This window comes from Vanessa tameamea, chromosome 17 (assembly GCF_037043105.1).
Source record: "Vanessa tameamea isolate UH-Manoa-2023 chromosome 17, ilVanTame1 primary haplotype, whole genome shotgun sequence".
NCBI lineage: Eukaryota > Metazoa > Arthropoda > Insecta > Lepidoptera > Nymphalidae > Vanessa > Vanessa tameamea.
Window position 1 is genome coordinate 2289479 of NC_087325.1, and position 25086 is coordinate 2314564.

Below are 25086 nucleotides of genomic sequence, written 5' to 3' on the forward strand. Positions count from 1 at the left end.
GTATTTGTTATGACAATACTATACCGGGACACGCGATACTTTTGCTCGGTAACAATTTTTACTTAAAACGCAAGGAAGGGGAATCGCTGTAGACGATATTAGGAAGAAGAATCGTAATTTAAATAATTTACATACCCTCCTCTATTAATCATGGCATTATAATGTATGATTGTCGTTTGTTGATCGCGTTTTGAAGCATTTAAATTAAAAAATGGTTTGTTCTTTTTTTAAAACAAGCGATAGTGAAAATACTCGCGTGATAAAACCGGGCATGGAACTCGTCTAAACTGTTTGTAAAGTTGTGGACTCAATCAACAAGCCACAGATTTTTAGGTGCTTAATATATGTAAATAATTCATTTCATTCATGGTTCGGTAAGGAAACCTTTATCTTTCGAATGAAATTCTTCCTCATATTTCGCATTGACCAAATCGCATTGACACAGCAAAAGGCAAAAGGATTATACATTTACAGGTAACTGTTTCGCAAACTTTATACGTGAATTAAAGCGTTGCCTAATGTTGTCGCAATTGTTTTAAAGTATTTATTGTTGAAGAAATTAACTTATTTAACTAAAGTTGATGTGTCACGGTAGTGTAAAAAACGTCAATAGTTATGAAAAAATACGAGCATCGCCCACACGCGATATTGGCTTTAATTAATTTATCAATATTTATGATTACAAAGCAACTGTTTCACATTCTCGTTGTATTTCATACTATATCATTTATGTTATTAAAAAAAATAATGGTACAATTATCTACGAACTTAATATCAAAAATAATTTACATCATATAAGTTGAACAAAATTCAAAGAGATATTTCTTCATTGTATTTGAATTTTTAAGTAACAATGTCGCGCTGATAACGCTTTTATTTTTTTTAAACGGAATGCAATACTAAAATTCTTTGATTTATCATAGATGAGAAGTAAGTGTAACTTTAAATATGTAGGTAATCCGTTTATATTGTAGCGCTTGAGTTATCGAACCGATTTGTTTATGACATTTATCATTGTATCTGATTATGGAATTAGGTTTCATAACACTAAATTAATTCTCAGGAAATACGTAACATTTAACGTAATATTTGCTTAAGACCTTAATCTGACAGCGACCCGCCGAGCAATGTTTGTGTAGGTAAATTCAACTGTCTATATTTTAAGACGACAGTAACACGCAGGTTCGCATGGCACTTTTAATATTTGTTTTGTACATTTACCATCGTGAACTGCTTCATAGACTTGACAAGTACTTCGGTTGCACTCTGTTGGAATTGAATTTATTCCACGTTATATTCGTCGATGCTTTCGTCCAGTATGGCGTCGTTATATATTTATATACAAGTGTGTGTAGGTTTGGATGTGTTGCTTTTCACAGGAAAAAATTGTATTTGTACAGATTTTAGTCCCTTTTCCAAAATTATGCTGGAACCACGGTTGGAAAATTACGTTTTTGTTGTCAGCACGCATTGTCAAAAGTTTTTGTAATTGATTGTATGCTCATGTGGCTTATGGAGCTCAACTCGAGGAGTTCGTTTATAGATTCTTGTTGTTATAACGGCCAGAATGTCCAAGACTGCAAAACGTGCTAGGACGGTCAACCGTTCAATATAACCGTCCGGTTATATCAATGTAATGCAATAGGTATCCTCGCATTTTAAAGATAGTAATTCTTCGCTGGTTTAGGAGAACTATTACTTGTCACAAAAAAATTGTAACCATGTTGTATGACATTCTGTAGAATTGCAAATAGTTCGAAATGCAGATATTCCTAACTGTTTCAGTGCATACTTACCATAAGCGACTTGTATGTTTCCAATTTACATCATATATAACCGTAAACCTCAATTTTAAAGCAATAAAGTTATTAAGGGTTGACATTGAACCGAGCACCCATTACCCGCACGACACACCCCCGTGACATACTCGGCCACGTACATTTTTTATAATGTTTGCATATACCCTACCTACGGTACCCTTGAAGGTCGGTTAGCATGATGGTATCGAACAGCCGATCACCTCTAATACCACAAATTGCTGGGCGCTCAATATCTTGACAAACGTGATCGTGTATTTCGCGGTCAATTTGAATTTGTCAATATTTTTTTTTGATACATACAATATAATTTAAATTCATGAGATGTTTACAGTAAGATTAGAAGCGACGTGTTACGGTCCTGTTTTTTCAAGAAAACTTACTGATTTCCAAAAAGGACGGAATATTCTTAAGCCTTAATTTCCGACGCTATTTGCATAGTGACCTGGATGCGTTTGAGTAAAATATTGTTGAAACATTTGAATACCCTAAAACTAAACATGCAGGAGAACTCCTAACCGGATTTCGGCAACGACAGCCCAACAAGAACTAACTGATTGCAAATGTGTTGGGCACACACCACCTATCTTTTAGGTTATATTCTTATAGTTCAATGGCTTAACAATTCAACACTCAGCGAGATTAGTACTTTAACGTCATCTTCTACTTCTCCTTCACGTGATTCAGCTGAAGATATATGGTTCTAAAACAAAAAATTACCTACGTTGATTTTTCATTTGCATTAATTATTACGAATTTCTGTTAATATCACATCTCATCTGAGCTGTAAAAAATGAGCGCGAGGAGACAAGTGGTTGAATAAGTTCTTAGGCTTTTTCCCAGGCTTTTTCCCAGTATAGGTAGTCATTTAATTATAAACTTTTTATTATTAATAAATGTTCTCGTTCGTCAAACTTTTCATACAGCCGTACGGAATCTATTTTTGTTATACAAATATAGCCAGGCACTGCCTGTAACGAGTTTCTAATGATAGTGATACAACCTTGACCGGCAGACGTAAGCTTTGATAATTTGTAGCTATTTTTAATGGCGGCATTTGTGTAATCGTTTCACCACACACAACATTAATAATAATTTTTTTTCAATGGCGTTAAAAGTCATTGATTATAATCAATAATAAAAAATGTTCTGACTGGCTCAACGATTTGTGGTTAAATCGTAATATCTCGATAAGGGTCGAGCATCGAGCACTGGTCTTTCGAGTGACATGCGGGGTTACTAAAAGGTATGTAATATTACTAAATAAGCAATAAGTGTGTTTAATATCATCATATATAATAACCATAGCGGGCAATCGCAAAGATATCTGCGTAGAAGATAAAGTAATACACTGATGTTTACACAAAAACAGTTTTCCACAAGGCAACGGTTTGGCTTTACTTGTGTCCCTGGCATTAATGAGGCTCATGGGTGACTGTGACCTTTTACCATCATGTGACCCATTTGGTCTTCTGTCTTGAGAGGCAATAACCATAAGGTAGTGCAAGTTTATTTGTACACTCTTTTTTTTCTTCCTCACTTACTCATTGAAACGCAATAGTATTGAATTTAAATTAAAATTGATTAAATTATATGTCAATAAGGATCAAACTTAGAACTTATATCTATAACTACTGTGAAGTTGGAGTTCCCAGTTGTTAAATTTTTCCGTTTATTGAATGCATCAAAGAGAATAATCAATTTTAAATTACAAATACATCACGATCCAACGACGAGTGTTTTATTGAAGAATAATACAAATACCGAGTTATAAAGAAAATTATGTTACGCAAAGAAATATAATTATAATTAGTTTTCAACAGAAGTGTAAAATGAATTCGATATTTTTTCGTTAATTTTCGATTTCTCCTTGTTACCTGCTAAAATGGAATGATAAAGGTATTCCGAAATTAAAAAACATATAAAACCTTATTTAATTTTTTTAACGAATATCGTTAATATTAAAATATAAATCATTGAGTCTTAAAAAATATACTTCATTCAGTTCCAAGTTCAAGAGATCCGAGTAAGAATTTTGTGTTGTTGACAGCTCGCTTGAATAAAAAACCGACATGACAGTTCTACTAGAACTAATAAAGTATAAATTCGTTGTAAGTAGTATTTATATATAAACGTGGGAAAGACAAGGTGCGTATAATGATAAATATCCACTTCAAACACAAGCGGAAAGCGTGTTATTTTTTTTTTTTTTTAAATATCCGTTTTTAACTGAGTAAATGATAGTGTCTTGTTGAAAACTTTGATATCGGCTTTCAACAGATTTCAATTGATGCAAAATAATACAATGGCAACCTGATCCATTGCCGGATTAACCAAATCGGCCCCTAAACTATACACTTCCCTTACTCTAACATTCTAAAATTTTTTTTTCTCCGACGATGCAATTTGATTCATAATTGCTATGTTTTATTTTATAAATATTATAGTACGCAGTTATGCCATCGCCCTCATTAAATATTAAAACCTTATTTCCCAAATAAGGTTTTAATACAATAATAATATAAAGAAGCCTGCGGGCAACTACTCTTTAATTGAATCTGATTTGTTGTTTTTTTTTTTATGATGATGTTTCATATCATTCTTAACAATTGTAGAAACGGTAGCTTTTCTCAACTAAGGTTAGCCAAATACGCAGATGAAATTGTGTGTGTGTGTGTGTGTATAACTATAAACCATCTTTGTTCCAACACTTTCTATTGTGTTGTGTGTTGTTCTCTTAATACTTTTACTCTTATGATCCGAAGAGACGTCAATCTAACCATAATAGAGGCAGCACCAATGACAATAGGTGCCTTTCGAGGCACTGGATTATAAAATCTGCCAACTTCAAAACTCGAACTGCCACTAAGATATTTTTTCCCAACAACCATTGACCAATGACCCCAGAATATTTGTTTCATTTCCTTGTTCTCGATACAGATTTCAAAATGAGAACCTTGGCATCCGCTGTTTTATAAGCTATTTATTAAACCAGCGATCGAAAAAGAAAAACCAATATAAGAGAGCTATTCATTTGAAAATGGAAAGTAATTCAGAAAAAAATATATTTCTTTTACCCGATCTCTTCACTAGCTTACACCAACAGAAATATTATAAATTAATATTGACAAGAAAATAGGCGACACAAGGCTGTGTCATTTTATGAATTATACCTTTGAGGTGATTTAAATTAGTTCAAGACTGTTTTGTCGCAGCTCAGCTGTAGTATTCGCAATGGTATTCTTCCGTCGAACAGCAATACTTAGTGCTGTTGTATTCCGGTTCGATGGGTGAAAGAGACAGTGCAACTACAGGCACAGGGATATTGTAATCCGAAGGTTGATTAATATTTCTTATAGTACCAATATGCATGGGTATGAACCATTGACCATTAGGTGGCCTTTTTGCGAGTCTATCTAACTTATTTTAAATTAAAAAATTGGTAGATTTTGCCTCAATAAGTTGTAAGTTTGCTTCAACATAATGACAGTCCTCGGTCATGTCAGGTGGGTACGTTCGGTAAGCGCAATTTTAGGTGCTTGGTCAGTTTCATTCATGAGTTCCTGCACCGTTTTAAGGAACGCAAATGTAGAGTTCAGTCAGTAACATTTCCTTACGAGTATAGACGTTACCATTAAGTGTACAGGCAATTATCCTGTTTGGAAGAGCCTAACTTCAAACCGGTTTTTTTAGACGGCACTTATTGTCAACTTCTCGTAAGCGATATTTTATATGATCCATATACAGTAAAAACATCAACACACCAACAATTTGATATGTCGATAATTTTAATAAATTAGTATGTGAACTAAGGTACTGTGTGCCAAATTATAAACTACTTATGTATTTTTATACGTTATTTAGAATGTACTAAACATGTTAATAATTTAACTTTCCAGGTAAGGACCGTAAAAATAAAGTAAAAAGATTCGTTCAAAATAGTAATTCTTACGTGTTAAGGGCACATGACGGCAAGTTTGAACCAAAACTAGCCTCAAATCAGACACCAGTTGTTCTTTAAAGTAATGCTTAGTATTGTTACGTTTCCTGTTGAATAGTGAATGACAATGGCCCACTGCTACGCTAAAGTCTCCTCTCATTTTGAGAAGGAGACTCAATTGACCTTTAATGCTTCAATGTGACAATTAGGGTATTTATCTCAACTTATCGATAGAATACCAAACACTTCAAAATTATAGATGAAAATTACTAAATTTACCGTTTACTATGATTGATATAAATATTTAACTGCAAATGTAATATTAATATACTTTCTTTGTAAACTTTTATTAACCATAGACAATTTTTTCGAAGGCATTAATAGCAATTTTTTAACCATAGATTTTATGTCGTTCTTTATCTCTTAGGTTAATAGTTTTAACGTTATCAATTTTTCTTTTAGTTTCAGAAGTAACTGATGATGCGTGAATATAATAAATATGGATCGTGTTCGTCGTGCCGTCCTCTCCCCCTCCACTCCTAGGAGCCGAGCCATGGACAAATATGAGCAACTGGCCGTTGTGAGTATTACCGAGATCAAATTGAACCTTGTTTCCCAACCCTCATATGGAATCATGTTAATATTATCACATGATGGAAGCATCACTATAGAAATACCTCCGATTTTAGTTCTGTTTCTTTTTGAGGAACGTGTTATTTTTCCCCCAAATTTTGCAATGATGAGAATTATACTGATGTTATTGAACTGATTTTTTTTCTGAGATTTCATTTGAAGCAAAATGTATACCTGATTAAATGTACTAGCTTTATGAAACCTGATAAAGCGTAAATTAAATTCGTTTTAGAAAAATTTAACACGATTTTATAATCTTTGCCTCTCTCACGTATATATGTATATGTTCATAATATACAGACAGATATAACATTGGTTGGATCGATAATAGCAATATAATATTTGTATTTTCTCATGAAATTCATGGTGTTTTACTTTATTGCGACGCTTGTAAATGTTAACCAACTGATACTTTTGTTAAACGGTAAGTCAGGTCAGTGAGGACTTGGTAGTGGAATAATTTATGACATTTCCACTGTCTTTTGGTGCAATGTGACCTAGTTTAGTGTAAATATAAGGTGTAACATTGAATAAAATATTTAATGAATACGTACTAAATGAAATGATTTAAGAAACTATTCTTATTATTACTAAACTCATATCGGTTCAGTTACTAATACAAAATTCACGAACAAAAACAATTTATTTTGACATTATATTTCTATCTTTACTTTTATGATTTATTAAAGATAGTAAGTTTAGCCATAGAGTAAATCCTCCTCCATTTTTTCCCCATAATTCTGACACTCGCTTTATCGGTCCAATCTTTTCCCGCTGTTTATAATATATATAAAATACGATATACTAAATTTAGGCAATTCGAATATTTAAATACGTTTACTAAATATGTTTTGATTAGTTCCGTTATGGTACGCTTTGAACGATTGTTTTGTAAGACTGCGGCTTGTTAGATTTAGTTTAAGACTATAGACATAATAGTTAGAATAGTTCGTATTTTATAATATCAATTAAATAAAGATATACATAGTTTATTTGTCGGGAATAATCATATAGTATTAATAAGTTGCACAGATTTTATAGATTAAGTTCTTTGTTTTGCAACATAGACAGCTACAAAAAGTATATTGAAAATCAGTGATAAGTTTTGGGACCCAACTTGGTACCTTTTGGATACGATTGCAGTCATTGTTTCTTAAATCTTTCTTGTTTTTCTCTCAATTTTTATGTTTTTTTTTAGATTAAGTAATATACACTTTTTCTTTTTTAGTCATGTGTAGTGTCAAGTATATGACATACTTCTTTTTTTTATTGTAATATATTCGTGTTTCAAATATACTTTTTCTTATATTAGGTTAAAAGTGGATAAGACTTCACAGTATTGAATAGATTTTTTTTTATTCTAGGTGGGCGAAGGCTCTTACGGTGTGGTATTAAAGTGCAGACGCCGAGACACAGGCCAGCTCGTTGCTATCAAGAAGTTCCTGGAGACAGAAGACGATGTAGCTGTCAGGAAGATGGCGCTGAGAGAGATAAGGATGCTAAAGGTGAACATATTACTTCAGTTATTGAGCGCTATTTGATTATTGAGTATCAGAACACCGGCTAGGAAAGAAATACCTCTGATCTGAAAAAAATACTGCGAAATAAACTCAGCAATGTTATTATTTGTACATAATGGTAATTTAATCAAATTAACGTCCGTATGCAACAGACAGACGGAGTCTATCACTGCTAGTTAATATTATATCAAATGTTATTCCAGAAACTTCGCCATGACCATCTAGTGAACATGCTCGAAGTTTTTCGGCGAAAACGTAGATTTTACTTAGTATTTGAATATTTGGATCACACTCTGCTGGACGAACTGGAAGCTTGTCCCGGCGGCCTGGGTGAAGACACTGCCAAGAAACACCTGTACCAGCTGCTTAAAGGGATCGATTATTGTCATCAGAATTCGGTTGGTAAATTAGTATTTTATTTCAACAGCGTGGGCTTTTGGCACTTTTAAATTTTCCTTACATATACTTTGACAGACTATGACTGACATACAATATGATTATTTTGTACGTAATTATGCTGAGCTAAATATTTCTATACAGTTAGTATGACTATAATCTTTCGTATATCCTATTTATTTTCAGATAATCCACCGTGACGTTAAACCTGAAAATGTTTTAGTTTCTAATAACGGTATCGTGAAATTATGCGATCTTGGATTCGCAAGAGCTCTAGCTGCGCCCGGCGAGCCCTACACGGAATATGTCGCCACGAGATGGTACAGAGCTCCAGAGCTACTGGTCGCTGAACACAGGTTATAATAAATATATATATTTTTTAAATATTAATCTTGAACCTTTCTTTGTACAAAGTTCTCTGGCAGAGAATGCTTAATTAATGCCCGTAGGATCTCTTTGGAGCTTCATAAAATAACATTTTTTTTTTTCGAAAATCGAGTTCTTATTTTTGCGTCCCTTTTCGTAGATACGGACCTGAGGTGGACATTTGGGCTATCGGCTGTCTATTTGCGGAGATGTTGACCGGCGATCCGCTGTTACCGGGTGACTCGGACATTGATCAATTAGCGCTGATTATAAAGACCGTTGGTGAGTTTGTTGTTTATATTTTTGAATAATTCTTTATCTTATCATATATACAGGTACATATATATATCATTGGACACTTCGAAGTGAAGTTCACGTGTTCTCGTCACTCCGTCGTAATAGCTGAATTGATATAGTATGATATGTTTTCAGGTAAACTTGCACCTCGTCACCAGCAAGTAGTATCTCGGCTGTCAGGCGGCGCGGCGCTGGCGGCCGTGAGTGGCACGCGGGGCGCGTTGCCCGGCGCAGCGCACGCCAAGGACTTGCTGGCGGCGTGCCTGCGCACCGAGCCGCGAGCGAGACCCGCAGCCTCGGCCCTTTTAAGACACAAGTAAGTTGACGATGTTTCGGACCGCCTAGCACAATTCTCAATTATGTTTTTAACTAAAGGTTGTAATATACCTAAATCTGAAATCAATTCATATATAAACATTGAATTTTGTTTCACACTTATTGTAGGTTTTTCACATAACATACACTGACACAAATACGGTTATACAAAAACGTTTTGTTATAGATATAATATGTAGGCTGACTGACAAATGGGCTAACTTTTGGTAAGTGGTTATCACTGACCATAGATGTTATACTGTAATAAATATAAATCGTTCCTCATATCACCAATGCGCAACTCACCAAAATGGGAACGAAGATGGTATGTCTTTGTGGCTGTAGTTGAGCTGGCTAATTGAACCTTCAATTCAATTCAATTCTTAGTTTAATGGCTTTGTGTTGTGTAAAGTTGTACCGACGGGCCACAGATTATTTCGCCAATGTCACGTAGGATGGAGAAGACACGAAAGAGATTAGAAGAAAAGAGAGAGAGAAGACGGTTGAGGAAACAAACTCAATTACATTTTGAAGACTTAACATAGTAGTAGCAATTTCCTTGTTAATCTTTAACCAAGAACAACACGGACATTAAGGGTTAATAATAAGGTAGATTAAAATTTACCATTCAAACCGGAACACAAAAATGACTTTGATGTTGACTGTAGAATATTTAATGAGTGCGTGGTACCCACTCAGACTTTGCCAAGCTTTGTGTGAATGAACATCATTATGTTCAACAGTCACTTTACCTCAAGCCATTCATTTGGCATTCATTTGGCATAGGCGTAGTGCGTTTTAGCTCTTACGTTTTGAACTTAATGTTTCTTACTAATAGGGTGGTATCCCGCCATCAAAGCGTTAGTAAGCGTTAGTATTGAACGACGTGCTTTACAAGATTAGTGGATGGAGTTGAAATAAACACCAATTCTATTATATTGTAAAAGTAAGCTGCATTCTTAATTGATAAAATTATTTTGATCAAAATTCAATATTTTTTTGCAGATATTTTTTAGTTGATGGTTTTGCGGAGAGTTTCAGCGTCGAGCTCAAGAAAAAATTGGGCAAAGAAATTGAAGTACGTATATGTCTGTAGTTTACTTTTTGTAAATCTTATTTAGTATGGAAGTTTTGCATAAGGTCCGATTTAAATATTTTTTTGTATTTGATTAAGCACAGAATTAATATTTGATTATTTTTTATAGAAAAATATAATACTATACAAATATTAGGGGTTTATACTATTCTTGAGGATCCAATTGTTACTAACTGTAAAATTAAATTAATTTATTTAAGACACTAGCCACTCACGTTCCACCACGAGTAATAGGGAAACCGCGTCAGCAATGGACGTTAAATATTATAGCCGTAAGTATCCATTTGAATAATCTGGTAATTTGGTTTATATAACCTTCAGTTTTCGTATTTAAAATTGTTTTTTTTTGTAAAGGATCACAGCAGATCACGGACAAGCAGCACCGCGGGCGAATCACTAATAGATTACAACTACAATCCAAGTAAGTATTATACGTTAATGTTCGCTTTGTTATTTATTTGTAACCAAGTTTACCAACTAAAATATTAAACACATAAATAAATAAATGTTTAATTATAAATATTTTATATGTAATATAAGACGGACAAAACCTATACTTCGATTCGAGACAACAATCAAATCTACTACATTAGGTCTAAAGATCCCGTGCGATTAGAAATTTGAGATTGGGCGTAATTTAATCGCTCAACTAGATTATTTTTTATATGTCACAGGCATAAGTTAAAGCTGTGAAGTTATTAATTCACTAGTAAAATATAATTTGCAATACGTGGTACCCACCCAGGCTCAGAAAACCCTTACACCGGTGATGTAGTTCAACCATCTGTCAGTATCACTTGGATGTAAGTTATTCACGTCATCGAGATGTGAATTTGATGCAAGCCCGCCACGACACCAATACTTTGTACTATTGTGTTCCCGTTTGTGGTGTGAGTGAGCCAGTGTAACTACAGGCATAACATCTTAGTTTCCAAGATTGGAAGCACAACGGTGATATGAAGAATGATTAAAATTTACGTTACCTCAGTGTATGGAGAGTGGCGACCACTTACTTTCAGATAGATCAATTACCAATCCTCGGACTCGTATGAAATGAAAAAATAATATATTTAACGAAAGTTTTATAATCGTGTCACTATTTCATTTTCGATAAATAAAATATTTTTAATTTTATCTTCAGGTACAGAAATACAAATGGAAACAGTTCCTTTTGAGAAGAAAGCAACGCAATCACACACCACGCAGGAAAATGAGGTTATTAATTTTTGTTGTTTTTTTCAAAAAATCACAAATATTATCATATAATCACAGTAAGTTTGATATGCGTGATGTTGAATCTTTACTAATATTATAAATATGAAAATAACTCTAAGGTAAAGTAAAGTAAGTCTGTCTGTTACGCTTTCACAACTAAACCGATTTCGATGTTTATGAACCCCAAGGAAGGTCATAGACTATTTTTGATGTCTAAATCCTACCTCAAGCTTCCACGAACAAAATTCAATACCTCTCATATACCCCATATAATATGCGGGCGAAAATTGGTGATTTATAAAAAAATATTGTGATAGAATTAATAGCAGCGGTTAATCTCTTATCTGAATTGACTTGACTATAGATAATATATTTTCGAAAGCAGATTGTCATGGTAACAGATTTTTTTCTCCTTAAATTGTATTATGTTCGTTTTCGTTTTGTAATATGTTTAAACGTGTAAGAGTCGATTGTATCGTATGAATTAAAACTGTTTTTTTTTTTTTTCATGTAAGTAATTAATTGTGTTTTTCAATGTAAATTAAGTGGATCATTATTTTACAAATAGATAATTTATTACAACTTATTCTTCTAAATTGGTATATGACGTAATTATGAAATTGAGAAGAGAACAATAATATTAAGTTTTGTATTTTTTTTATATTTCGACAATTTACTGCAACTAGCTTGGTACTAATTCTCTTGAATTGTTTTTTTAAGTCTACCATGAGTACGGGTTTTTCGTTACTCGTTTGTTTTGCTTTTAAACTAACAGGGATCGTTACACTCCGTCACGAACACGACGCACACGGCAGCCGGAGGTTCGGTTACGGGCGCGCGGTCGACGTTACCTCGGTCGTTGGCGCGCGCGATTGATGAAACATTCCAGACGTTTCCCGTACCAGTCAACACGTACCCACGGACGCCCTACATTAAGAAGTAAGATTATTGGATTCCAAGCGTTTGAAAATACTCGTGGAATTTTTTTATTGAATCTTTTTACGAAATTTATTATAATGATGGTAGCGGTTTGTGCTTGCCCATCAACCAATCACCCAAACAGCAATAATTGATATTGTTGTTCCGGTTTGGAGGGTGAGTAAGTCCGTGTAACTATAGACACTAGGGACATAACATCTTGTCCCCAAGGTTGGTATCGAATGGATGTTTTGATCGAGTAAGTTTAGTGCGAGCTGAGACAGGGACGACATAAAATATATTCACAGTACATTTTCCTCGCCATATTTTTATTTCGTGTTCTAATTTTAAATTTTGTTTTTGAAAGAGTTGTAATAGAACATAAACGCAGAAAATACTCTATTTTTTTTTTTATTAACACAAATAGTGGAGTTCTTGTACAGTAATAGAGTACAGTTTTAAACTTTAGAGGTTAGGTTAGTGCGGTATACAAATTATCAATTAAGGTCAACATACCTTGTTCTGTGTATATACGTTCATTTTGGTATAACATTACAGAGTAAATAGCAAGTTACTAATGGACGAGGAACTCTTGCGCGGTCGAGCCGCTGCCAAGAAAGCTTCTAAGAAAATGACACCTGATTTTTCTCTACCTTATGTCCCTGGAGGTAAGTCATATATTAGGTAGGTATGTAGGTATTTTATGAGTAGTGACAGGCCTTTGTTCAAGTCCTTCTGGGTAGGTTAGGTTAGCACCTACTTATTGTACTGCCAATATTGTTCGTTTTTTTTTTTTTAATATTAACCGGTTAGGCATATGGTTTCACTTGGTGGTAAGTAGTAGTGGAGTCGAAACGCAAAGACGGCCGGTACAGTCAGAAAAAATGAACTGAACCAGGAATAATACCATCGATGTCTTTGGGCAGTGGCGGTAACTTACCATTATATATGCCAATTGCTCGCCCGCCTACAAGTGCTATAATCAATCTAGATATATCTTTTGATATACTGTATATTGGCAACAATGTTAGTATTACCTTTATAGCACACGTTTACGATCTTTTTTTAAAAATGTTTAGTTTATAGTTTTTTAAAAAAGTTTACGTTATATGTCTCTCCAGAATAAGGGCTGAATTTAATTATTTGGAGACTGCGAGGCGACCGTAAATATTTTCGAATCTACAAATCACTATATGTTATAAAATAAACTGCTCCGGTCGTGTCTGTAGAAATTGTCGGAAAAAAAGTATCCCGACCAATAGAGATGTAATTTATGATATAATCGTTTTATGTAGACCCTCATTCTACATTTGCGAAGACATTTGGTAGCTGAGCATTATAAATGTGAAGTTTTTTTATATAATGTTTTATTGAGAATGAGGTTATTGTATTTTTATTAAAAAAATAAGCAAAAGCACATATTGAGGGACACTCTTATATGTCGGAGACCTCAAACAGCGACTGTAGATTAATGAGATATACCTAAACCAAACAGTTTTTTTTTTATATTGTTACTAATTTTTTTTTGTTGCAGCTAGCAATAGCCCAGTTAAGAAAGCCAAAAAGCCCCCTCCATATAACACCAAGTCTTATGACGTGTGGGATCATACTGTAAGTACATTAAATCGACATAATTATATTATATTACTTAAATATGTTAGTGTAATAAGATATATTCCAATTTTTATTATTTTTATATAAATAAAAACACTTTATTTATATAAGAATTATTAACATTAAGGTCTTAACTAGTGCCGAGATGGCTCAATAGTTAGAACGCGTACATCTTAACCCATGATTTCGGCTTCAAACCCAGCCAAGCACCACTGAATTTTCATGTGCTTAATTTGTGTTTATAATTCATCTCGTGCTCGGTGATGAAGGAAAACATCTTGAGGAAACCTTCATGTGTCTAATTTCAACGAAATTCTGAAACGTGTATTCCACCAACCCGCATTGGAGCAGCGTGGTGGTAGGTAGGTAGGAAGTAGATACTATACTAATCATGACAGCGTGGAATCGTGGCAAGAATGCTTGCAGCATTTCCCAGTTGATTCGCAACTCCGATCCTCTGGGCAAAAAAATTACCAGCCCTCTGTCATCAGTGGAGGCAATAAGGCGAGGTGTTATATTTTTAATGAAGTTATTTGCACTACTACTCCAAGGTCCTAGTGTTTCAACTGCAAATAAATCAAAATTAAATATGATGTACCGCTTAATGCTTTAGACATATTTTTTATTTTTTATTGTAGGTAACACCAAATTCAAGAACACCGACGAATCTTCCGTATATGTGACTATATGGACATGGCTTGTGGAGAGCCAGCCACTATTAAAATTACAGTTCTGAAAAACATTTAAAGTTTATTCGAAATTAAAAAATACATTTGAAAATAGAACGCATACATTTTTGAATGTGTCTTGTAAAAGAAATTCTCTATATATTTTTTTTTTGTCTTTAGTCTTTAGTCTTAAACAGTTGTTAAGAAAATTAATTTAGCATATTTTTCAATGACATAGATAAATTAAGTGTGGTCTGGTGCTTAAAGGGTAAAAGTACATTTTTAAATAACGTGAAGCGATTTTGGTGATTTTTCGACACTCTCCTTGGTAAGATGTGAGATTTTTCAATATAATTATTTTTAATGCGTCTAGTTGATCTGCGTTTGATAGCGTTGAATTTATTAAAAAAAAAAACTATTTCCTAAATTCTTTTTATTTTAAGACTTCTAAAAAGGTCTCAGAATCACAGCCAGAAAATCGATCAGTCAAATATACTTAAATAGAAATTATTAAAATTCAAAGAGACTCATGTTTAATCACGTGACAACTGGATATCCAAGTAACATACAGAAAAAAAAAATATTAAAAAAAAAACGCATGACATCTGCCGAGACCGGCATGTCAATCACTCACGCAATCTCACGTGGATGAGATTACGCGAGGAAATGCTCGACTCCCTCTCGACCCCTAATCGCCTCCCGTAATTTTTGGATGCCTCCTAACATTTCTTATACCAACAATATAAGGTAAAATGTATGTCATATATTAAACAAACCAACATCTTTTCATTATCTTATTACTAAAATTAAGGGTTATTAATATGGGCCTTTTACCACCAGGCCATAGACATATTGTAAGTATTCCAGTTTGAGACATTGGCACTTTTATGCTCCACCATTGCCAAACCTTTTTTTTTTATTTGTTGTTGTAGCTTGTGATCAATTTTAATTAAATTTTAATTTTTAAATGTAATAATATTATAATAATTATGAAAATGTGACGAATTTAGATGAACTTTACGCAAGTAGATATTTGTTAATTGTGTTTTTGTAAATATGTACAGTATATTATGAAAATTTAATACACGCGATATTAAAATCCTTTTTACCTATAATGTGTCTTTTATTTATATCTCTGTTAGCATTTCATTGGATAAGTGATTTATAAATGCTTCAATCTATGTATACTTATAATCTTTTTCCTGGCTGACTATCGACACACAGCCAAAACCAGAGTCTAAAACATTTGAGTTTATTTAAACGTAAGCGCCTTTGAAATGCGTGGGATAACTTTGTGTGAATTTTACTCGCACGAAGTCAGCATAGGCAGCTAGTAGTTTGTACATGTGTGTTTCTATAGGGGTAACTTTATTTCACATCACAAAAGTTTTATACGTAGTCGAATATTAGTACATGTATCCGATTAATTCAGTTAATTATTGTTAGGAATAGTAAAAAGTAGTAAAATTGTCTATGTCTATCTAAATGTCATTGTGATTGATTAATTCGAGGAGTTTGTATCTAAAAAATGCGATTAGTCTAAGTTAAATAAAAATATCTACGTCTGCTTTTTAAAAATGTTTATGTTCGTCGTTTCATATTCCTCGTCCACTGCTGGAGATAGGCCTTTCCAAAGATAAGTGATAAGATAAGCCACTTTGGGTATATTGTCACTCTACCCAGCTGGAGGGTGTCTTACACTCTGCTACCCAAGACGTGGTCTTCACTCCATAACTGTTTACTAATATTTTGGGCTATGTTGATAAATATATGCGATAGCTTTGGTTCTCCGTCGGATGAACCTTTATATTTAACTCTGTTTTTTTTTTATTTATGTAGGCATATACCTGATAGTTAAAAAAATATATCATTTTTTCCGGAACATCAAATCTACATATACATTATTTTTGAGTATACATTTAGTTTGTAGTATGGGTATAAATTTTTAAAATAAAACAATTGTATAATGTGTAAATTTATACATTTTATACAATATATCTAGTTGGCAGTTAATGACTAAACAATAAACACAAGATCAATAATAATAATCATAAACATACGCGTAAATGGCATAAAAAAAACACTTATGCAACACCAATTTTCGAATAAAATCAACTTTGGCTAACCTTTTTTCCCGCCTCAGGGATCATCGTCTCAATAATACTGAAGCACAGATAACCGATGCTTTAAATTGTTCATGACAATAAATAAAAGTTTACTGTTTCTAAATGTCGAGATCTAAACTCTCCTAACAACTCGTTATATATTCAAAAGCATACAATATATCTTAACAGTGAAGTGTATTAGCACCTTTAATAAACAATATATTAACAAAAAGATCGGTACTAGGAATCACTACCTAAAAAAGTATATTTCCTATTAAAGTCAAAATCTCAGTGAATTATATAAACAGTAAGGAGTACATCTTAATATCTAATTAATGATACATTGACTGTAGAGTAGGTCCGTATGGGGCAGCAGCTGGCCGGGGGGGGGGGCTGAGGGGCTACACGACGGGCGGGCGCGCGGGCGGGCACGGCGCCGACAGCAGCTCGCCGCCGCTCTCGGTGATGGCCGTCGTCCTGTGGTAGTTGATGAGGTCGGCTGAAACGAACAGTTGACATATTCTAGTTTCATATTAGACATATCTATTCAGTAAGCCGATCAGTGAGCCGGCAAGATGACGACTAGTTTGTGTACATTTCTGATGTTATAACTTATCCTGCACACATTTAACACGACACATTTGTACTCGACAGTAGTACTCGCGCAAGGTGATACCCAGACGGGGTACGATACCCAGCAAGACTCAGTATCGGTCTATTCAGAATTGATTTACAGGGACGAGGACAGAAAATCTTAGTTCCTAAGGTCAGTGGTGCAGGGGCGATATAAGAGATGGTAAACATTTCTTTAATAGCCGATGACCATGGCCGGTGGTTACCGAGCGAGCGGTGCGCGCGCTGCGCGTCGCCCAGCAGGCGGTAGGCGCCGCCGCGGGCGTCCACGAGGTAGTGCTTGCAGCGCTCGCCGCGGTACGACAGCGCGTAGCCCCACACGCGCTCCGACACGCGCACCAGGAAGCTGCCCTCGGCGCGCGAGCTCAGCAGCCGCTCCGACTCGGATCGGCTGATCAGGCCTGCGGAGTTATTGTGGTATTCCCTTATATGAGATTAATTTTATTTATATATATCACGAGCACCGAAGTCTCTACCGCGAAGATCCAGCAAGGTAGAGATGTATGTAACATTTCAACAATACAAATATTTGCAATAATTTGATTAAACAGAACTTACCGTGAAACCAGTCAACCGGTTTGTTGTTCTCGTCTAAGCCCACTCCTCGTTTCACTTCATGAGTCCTGAACCATTCCAGTACCGCCTCTCTGTTTGGGGGTTTGTCGGCTGAAATGAAATTTGAATTCGTTATTGATAATATTGCCTTTATTAAACAAGCACTCACAAACATAATTGTGATTAAAGTATTCGCAAATATGAATCGCGTGTCACCTGGGAGCGCGGGTGTGGGCGCGGCCTGCTCGTCGGGCGCGGCGCGGCGGTGCGCCTCCCGCGCCGCGCGAGCGATCTGTCGCATGGCGGCCTCCGCCTCCTTCGCTTTACGCTCTGAAAAATTGCATTACACGCTATTACAGTCGAAAACTTTTACGTAATGAGCGAGTTTTGTTTCCTGCAGTAGTCAATCAAAAGAATATGTAAGAATGTAACGGCGTGACCGACCCTGCTCCCTCCACACGGCGTCCTCGTCCTGCGCCTGCAGCTGCGCGTCCCGCAGCGTGCGCGCGCGGCGGGCCCGCAGGCCGCGCAGGATGTCCCCGGCGCGCGCGGCCGCCACGCGCCGCTCCCACGCCGCCACGCGCAGGCTCACGCCGTCGCCCGCGCGGGGCACGCTGGCGTCCTATGACGAGTGCTAAGGATTAGTTGGCTGATGTTGGATTCAAAAATCAAGAACGTCGTAAACAATTTATTCAAATTAAGTATTAATAGATATTTTAAAAAACCTTGACGCTATGATACACCGTAGGCATTTTTGTAAAAAGTATTGAAAGTAGGCATTGGACTTAAAATTGGTAAACCTTGGAAAATGCATTTGTTTTTTTTAAAGTTAAAGCACAAAATTAAATAGTCTATACTATTGTTTAGACTTTGTAATAGCCCTTAAATTTTGACTACAACATCGAAATAAATCCAAACTAACAGCAGACGCATCATACCTGTATAGCATCCCGTTTTCCTTCAATAAAATTGAACTGCAATGTACTCTTCTTGAGGTTCAACTTGAGGTGTTCATCGCAATAATCCTTCTCAGTTTCTATGTCACTCTTCTCCTTGACTTCGGGCTCTAGTTCCTCGATTCTTTGCCGAAGCTCATCAACTGTACAATACAAATCAAAGCTTTCTTCGAGAGAATCAACGTTTTTTGGGGACAAGTCGAATTTCTGAAAACAAAATTTACAACATATAATTAGATGTTTAAGTTTAAGATTTTACTTCAGTCATTAAGACAATCACCGACTCAAAAATAAACAACAGCTGTTATTAATTAACCTATAAGGGTTTCTTCGCAGTATTTAAATTTTTATCACTATGTTTATTTGAATATTTTTTTTTGTATAAATATAAAATACTAAGGAGGTCGGTTAAATGGATCACCGACAGTAAGTTATCCCATTAGCGCCAGAAAATTATATAATGAATTGTAAAAAAAAACATTACTTACAACACCCATCAGTCACCACGACTGATGGGTGTTGTAAGAAACTTGGGAACTAAGATGTTATGTCCCTAGTGCCTCACTGACCCTTCAAGACAGAACACAAAAATACTGAGCATTGCTGTTTACCGCCTCGGATCCAGACGAGCTTCCACAAAACCCTACCTACCCTACCACCTATACACCTACCCTACCACCTATACACCTACCCTACCACATTATAAGAGAAACGATTTAGATAATAAAAGTCATTTTAGTGTTTTTATTTAGTGATAACAGAACCAATAATAAGAATACTTAAATATGACGTTTGGTAATGTTCTCTCGATTAGTGAAGATATGCTTATACTAATTTAAAAACACACAAAACACACTTTAAGTTACATTCATGTAATAATTATGATCATTGAATATTTTCAACGGAGGCTCATCTAACATTCCCATGTTAAACAAACGAAACAAAACCGTCAATGATGAGTGTTTATTTTCAAAAGGTTCTAATAAAAGTATGGAAGCCTATATACTAGAAGTATTAGTTTTCTGTGTGTCTATATCTCGAAGGTAGGTCAGCGATTTAAAATTTTAAATATTATAAATACTTAAAATACTATTAGTCATTTCTTTACTTTGTTTTTAGTACTGCTGTAAGGTGCATTAGATACTACAACACTGACCTGTTCCAAACTGTCCAAGGGTTTGTAGTCAATTAAATGTGTGAGCTCCTTCTCAACAGACTTGCGGAGCTGGTGGGCTTCCTCGCGCGCTTGTGTGAGTGCACGCTGACGGGCCTCTTCGGCTAGAATGCTCTCAATAGATTGATCGTCAGGGTGCTCTCCCATTACCCAAACCTGGAATAGAAGAGAACAATTTATGAGCTTCATTAAAAAGCCGTCCTTTCTATACATACTTTAATTATACCAAATTCGCAGTATCTTAATACAAATTGTAAACAAAATAAATATACACCTTCAAAAATTGCCTAATTTATATAAAAGGTTTTACAAATATTCTTACGACATTTCAATAAAATACGTTGACCAAACCTTTATCAATTAGAAATACTTCAGAAAAAACTGTTTTCAATCTTAAAATCGATAAATCTTAAATATATGGATAACAAACTATATTTAATTTCTTAACCATAAAAACCCTAAATCCTCGTTAGAAGCTGCCCATAAAAAGATACAATTTTATTGTCCAGGTGTTACCAGTAGGTAAGTAAGTACTATCGTCCCATTTTACCGTACTTAATACAAGGTTACTACCAATAAAAGTCAAGATCGACTTATATTAAAGGATTTATAGAAGATTTAGGGGTTTTTATGGTCAAGAAATCAAATATTGTTCTTTACCTATATATTTAAGATTTAAGGTCGATTGCAAATCATTTCTTTCTGGTATCAGATCACCTGCATATTTTTAAGTCAGTTTACACACGAATTTATGATATCATGCTATCAGAGCGTACCTTTACGAGTATTTCGATGTAGTTACCAAATAAAAAAGAAAAAAATAAACTACGCCCTTAAATGTCCAGTATCATTATTAGTTTTTTCAGTTTTTCATTTGTGAATTATTTACATAACTGGTCGCCTCGTCATTTTAGTAACCAGATTATTAGGCCGCAGTTTCCGAAGTCTTGATTTAAAACCCCAGGTCGGGCCATTGAACAGTTATTGGGTGTTTCTGTCGAGAAAACTCAGTGATAACCTAAAATCTGGAAATTCACAGTGCTTTGAAATTACACTTTAACTCGGAAAGTACGTAAAGGCGACGGTGCTGACCCAAAACTATTGACGGTCGTGTCGATTTGTGATCCCATCGATTTTTGAAAGTGTGAGAATTGAGTGTGCCCTTTTGTTTACATATGCAGTTGTTTACTATATGCCTCGCGCAGTTGCGCAGTCCTTCTTAAGGATATTTAATTTTAAATGATGAAAATTTTTCTTACCCATGGCTCCCCGTCTTCTCCGTTCAAGAACTGCACCTGCTTCTTTCCATTTGTTTGGATTTTTCGCTCATTCTCCTCTTTGCTTACTTTCTGGTCCCAAACCTGCCATCGACGCACCTGTGAAATAAATTAATTTTAATTTAGTTGTTAAATTTCATAACATTGTATTTGGACTTATTGTTTATTAAAAATAAAGTCTTTAAATTACAACATAAATACATTAACAGCCTATAAATTTCCCACTACTGGGCTAAGCCTCCTCTCCCTTTAAGGAGAAGGTTTGGAGCAAATTCCGCCACGCCGCCAAACAGCAGTACTCATTATTGTTGTGTTTTGGTTTAAAGTCAGTGCAACTACAGGCACAAGGGACATAACATCTTAGTTTCCAAGGTTGGTGGCGCCTTTGTCTATGAAAAAAAGGCAATACGCGAGGCAATAAAAAGGCAATAAAATATAGAAAAAAGCCAAGTTATCTATTTTATAAAACGTTATAGTAATCTACAGAAATAGAATAATAATAGCCAATTAGAACTCACGATACTCGACTTGAATAATATTTACTTAAACAGTCACTCCTCTGTCTACATGGAACAGGAATTTATGGGTGGGGCGACACGATAGTATGTATCACTGATAGCGACTACATACTATAATTATACTTAAGTTGTAATGTGTACAATAGTGTTTTAATATCATGTTTTTCTGACCGAATTTCCAATTTGAGAAACCAGACACACACTTGTGTACTGTATACAGCACAGGTTCTATTCCTTCGTTTTTAACGCCCGATGGGACACTAATCCGATACAAACAGATAAATGTGGCCATGTTCATCCTAACGTTGTTACTAACTGTAGACTGGTACTGAAATTTTAGATCAGATAACCCAAGAATAAAAATACTTTATAGACCCAGCTCAGAGACGGTATACAATCCCGTGTTTTAAGATAGCTCATAAATTCGTTGATCATGCACTTGAACTCGCCTGGATCGAATTTTCCTATCCCATTGGATTATGAGCTTGGTGTACTTTTGTTTACGCACTATAATATGTACTGGGCAGATGACTATTCCTTATATCCTTTGAAAATTACCAAATATCGTTCAGGAGGAAACTCTTCCTGGCACTGGAAGAAGTTCTAACAATAAAATGCGCAGCCAACCACGGGATTTAAAAAATATTTCCCCGTAAAAGGCGATAAGATAAATACAAAGTATTTACCTACTATTTATGGTAACAACAAACACCTGACCACTGACCAATATTATAAACATATTCATCGAATAAATATTGGACTCAAACTGCATGTAAAATTGTCGAAATAAAAAGTATTAGAAAACTGGTAATTATGTATTAGTCAAGTACAAATAGGGAGAATTCGTAGAATTAATTGGATAAATTATATATTTTACTCAAATAAATGACTCATATTTTTTCAGTATATAACTTCAAAAAGTTCGTTTTTAGTGCAAATGAATGTAAGTACTTTATAGATTAATGTATCAGAGTTATGCATATCGGAAGATGATTTGAAACAGTACGTATTTATAAATAGAATTTCAGTTCAAATAGTTAATTACGTATATTTCTGATATTAAATATGAATTCAACTTTATGCAATTAAATTCACATTCATTTTTATATATCAATAATAAACTGGTAATCTAGTCGTTAAAATGGAACCTTTGACCAGAGAAAATATGTAAGGAATTAGACGAACTTTAATGTTGGAACTACCGAGATTTTTGCCGTTTTTTTTTTGGAAGAATATGTCGATAGTATCTAACTACTACTTACTTGAATAGAGTACAAATATATTATTGATTTGAATAAGGACAGTGCAGGCATATTAACTCTACAACACAATATTATATAGATTATAAAAAAACGTGAACCAAATACATACTTTAATTGTTTATAACATTGACTGTTAGATGCTTATAACGTCGTCTTAACTTTCCTAAGTGATTGTCTAATTGACCTTGAGTTCATATCCTAGTAAATGGGCTTGCCATTACCAAAACAAAGAATTTAGCGAGACCGTGAAAACCGTTGAATCGAAAAGGATCTTTGCAAAACGTCAATGTTGAGAGATACTGAAGGTCATGTTAGACGGGTTATTAATGCACGTGATTTCGTGTTTTATCTGCCGTAGGTTAACTTTGTATTTACAAACGCTTATAGTGATAAGATTTTTTCTTAGCGCTGGATGAAATATTGCTACCTGTGTATCGACAAACCCGCATGGTAGTTGTATGGTGAAATAAGCTTCAAGTTTCTTCCGCCTGAGGACGTTTCCCTGACAATTGGAGACTAGAGTAAGAAGAACTCAGTTTTTTTTTGAGAAGAAATATACGTCACGTATCATCTAGGTTAAGAATTTGAATTATTTCCGCACTTCTATCAAGTGAATTTCCTTATTTATGATGGACACAAACATTAATTCAAGATTATTGTTGCTCTTTCATAGCTTATGAAAAGAGAAGAAAATGTAGGTAAGTCGCCGTACCTGTTCCTCGCGCATCTTGCAGAAGAGCGTTTGTTTTTGTGTCTCGTCGAGCTCGGCGAGGATCTCCGGATCCACCCACATGTCCCTCAAGATCTGTTGCAGCATTTTGATAATTCTGTAAAACATAAAGATTATATTACTCGAAGATTCAACGAAATCATCACGACAGTATTTCATAGAACTCTTAAATTAGCATAATAGACAACAATTAAATTAAAAATATATTTATAGAACATCGAAGTAAAATTTGTATGTATTTTTTATTTACGTAAGTGAACTGTGCGCAACACCAGAAGAAATTTGCGAGTTGGCCCGGTTAGGTAAATGCACGATTACATTGTGACCACGACAATGTAATGCAATAAATATAGCTAACGCCATTTTGACTCCAACATATACATGGGATTTTTTCGTTTTTAAAAATGTTTGCAGGCAGTATACGAGTCAACTTATGTCAATATTTCGATTTCTCTTGTTGTCGTTGTCAGGTCGGCCATTTTTGTAAAAACCCGCAACCATGTGTCGTATGCACGCACCTGGTAAAGGTATCCCACAGTCGGCGTTGCCTTATCGCCGCAGTTTACCCACTTGGTTAAAACTGACTGCTGATGATTTCAAGAAACAAATTTTCAAACTTGGCAAAAAGAGGCCTCACTCCTTCCCAAATCGGTGTTATGCTTAGGGATTCCCATGGAGTCGCCCAGGTCAGATTTGTCACAGGCAAAAAAGATATCAATAAAATAATTCTACATTTTTGACTGTAAAAAGTTATCTCAACACTGAACATTATAACAAGACTTGATTAAATTCTATAAGTCAATACACAGTGGCTTAAATTACACTGTATCCTATGCGTATGTTGGATAAAAATCTGCTACGTGCGTGGTGAAATGTTTATAGGGTTTAATAAAGTCTTGGAGTGTTCAACATTGGGATATGTATACACGTAATGAAATGTAATATTATTTGATAAATATCAATCCAGCAACACGCGTCGGAGCAGCGTGGTGGCATAAGCTCCAGTCCTTTTTGGTAGACATGCCTTAACACAGTAAACCATGTACAGTCTCTGTTACTATAAGTGAAGAACCATAAAATA

At 34.9% G+C, this 25086-nt stretch overlaps 2 protein-coding genes across 2 annotated transcripts in view; one reads left to right on the top strand and one right to left on the bottom strand.

Annotated features, from left to right (window-relative positions):
* Positions 1 to 14947, top strand: part of LOC113400382 (cyclin-dependent kinase-like 4) — a 29136-nt gene extending 14189 nt beyond the window's left edge. The window contains exons 3-16 of the mRNA XM_064217492.1: positions 6220 to 6337; positions 7755 to 7895; positions 8114 to 8308; positions 8493 to 8662; positions 8833 to 8954; positions 9105 to 9285; positions 10290 to 10362; positions 10581 to 10652; positions 10735 to 10801; positions 11522 to 11595; positions 12371 to 12534; positions 13072 to 13181; positions 14048 to 14124; positions 14766 to 14947. Of these exons, the coding sequence (XP_064073562.1) occupies positions 6257 to 6337; positions 7755 to 7895; positions 8114 to 8308; positions 8493 to 8662; positions 8833 to 8954; positions 9105 to 9285; positions 10290 to 10362; positions 10581 to 10652; positions 10735 to 10801; positions 11522 to 11595; positions 12371 to 12534; positions 13072 to 13181; positions 14048 to 14124; positions 14766 to 14810 (1572 nt within the window). The 5' untranslated portion in view covers positions 6220 to 6256 and the 3' untranslated portion in view covers positions 14811 to 14947. The remainder of the gene's footprint in view (positions 1 to 6219; positions 6338 to 7754; positions 7896 to 8113; positions 8309 to 8492; positions 8663 to 8832; positions 8955 to 9104; positions 9286 to 10289; positions 10363 to 10580; positions 10653 to 10734; positions 10802 to 11521; positions 11596 to 12370; positions 12535 to 13071; positions 13182 to 14047; positions 14125 to 14765) is intronic.
* Positions 14948 to 16754: 1807 nt separating this feature from the next.
* The window catches only part of LOC113400383 (SH2 domain-containing protein 4B-like), a 39078-nt gene continuing 30746 nt past the window's right edge, over positions 16755 to 25086 (bottom strand). The window contains exons 2-10 of the mRNA XM_064217505.1: positions 23988 to 24102; positions 21478 to 21594; positions 20201 to 20374; positions 19027 to 19251; positions 18533 to 18710; positions 18305 to 18418; positions 18092 to 18199; positions 17740 to 17934; positions 16755 to 17399 (exon numbers count right to left, since the gene is read on the bottom strand). Of these exons, the coding sequence (XP_064073575.1) occupies positions 17302 to 17399; positions 17740 to 17934; positions 18092 to 18199; positions 18305 to 18418; positions 18533 to 18710; positions 19027 to 19251; positions 20201 to 20374; positions 21478 to 21594; positions 23988 to 24092 (1314 nt within the window). The 5' untranslated portion in view covers positions 24093 to 24102 and the 3' untranslated portion in view covers positions 16755 to 17301. The remainder of the gene's footprint in view (positions 17400 to 17739; positions 17935 to 18091; positions 18200 to 18304; positions 18419 to 18532; positions 18711 to 19026; positions 19252 to 20200; positions 20375 to 21477; positions 21595 to 23987; positions 24103 to 25086) is intronic.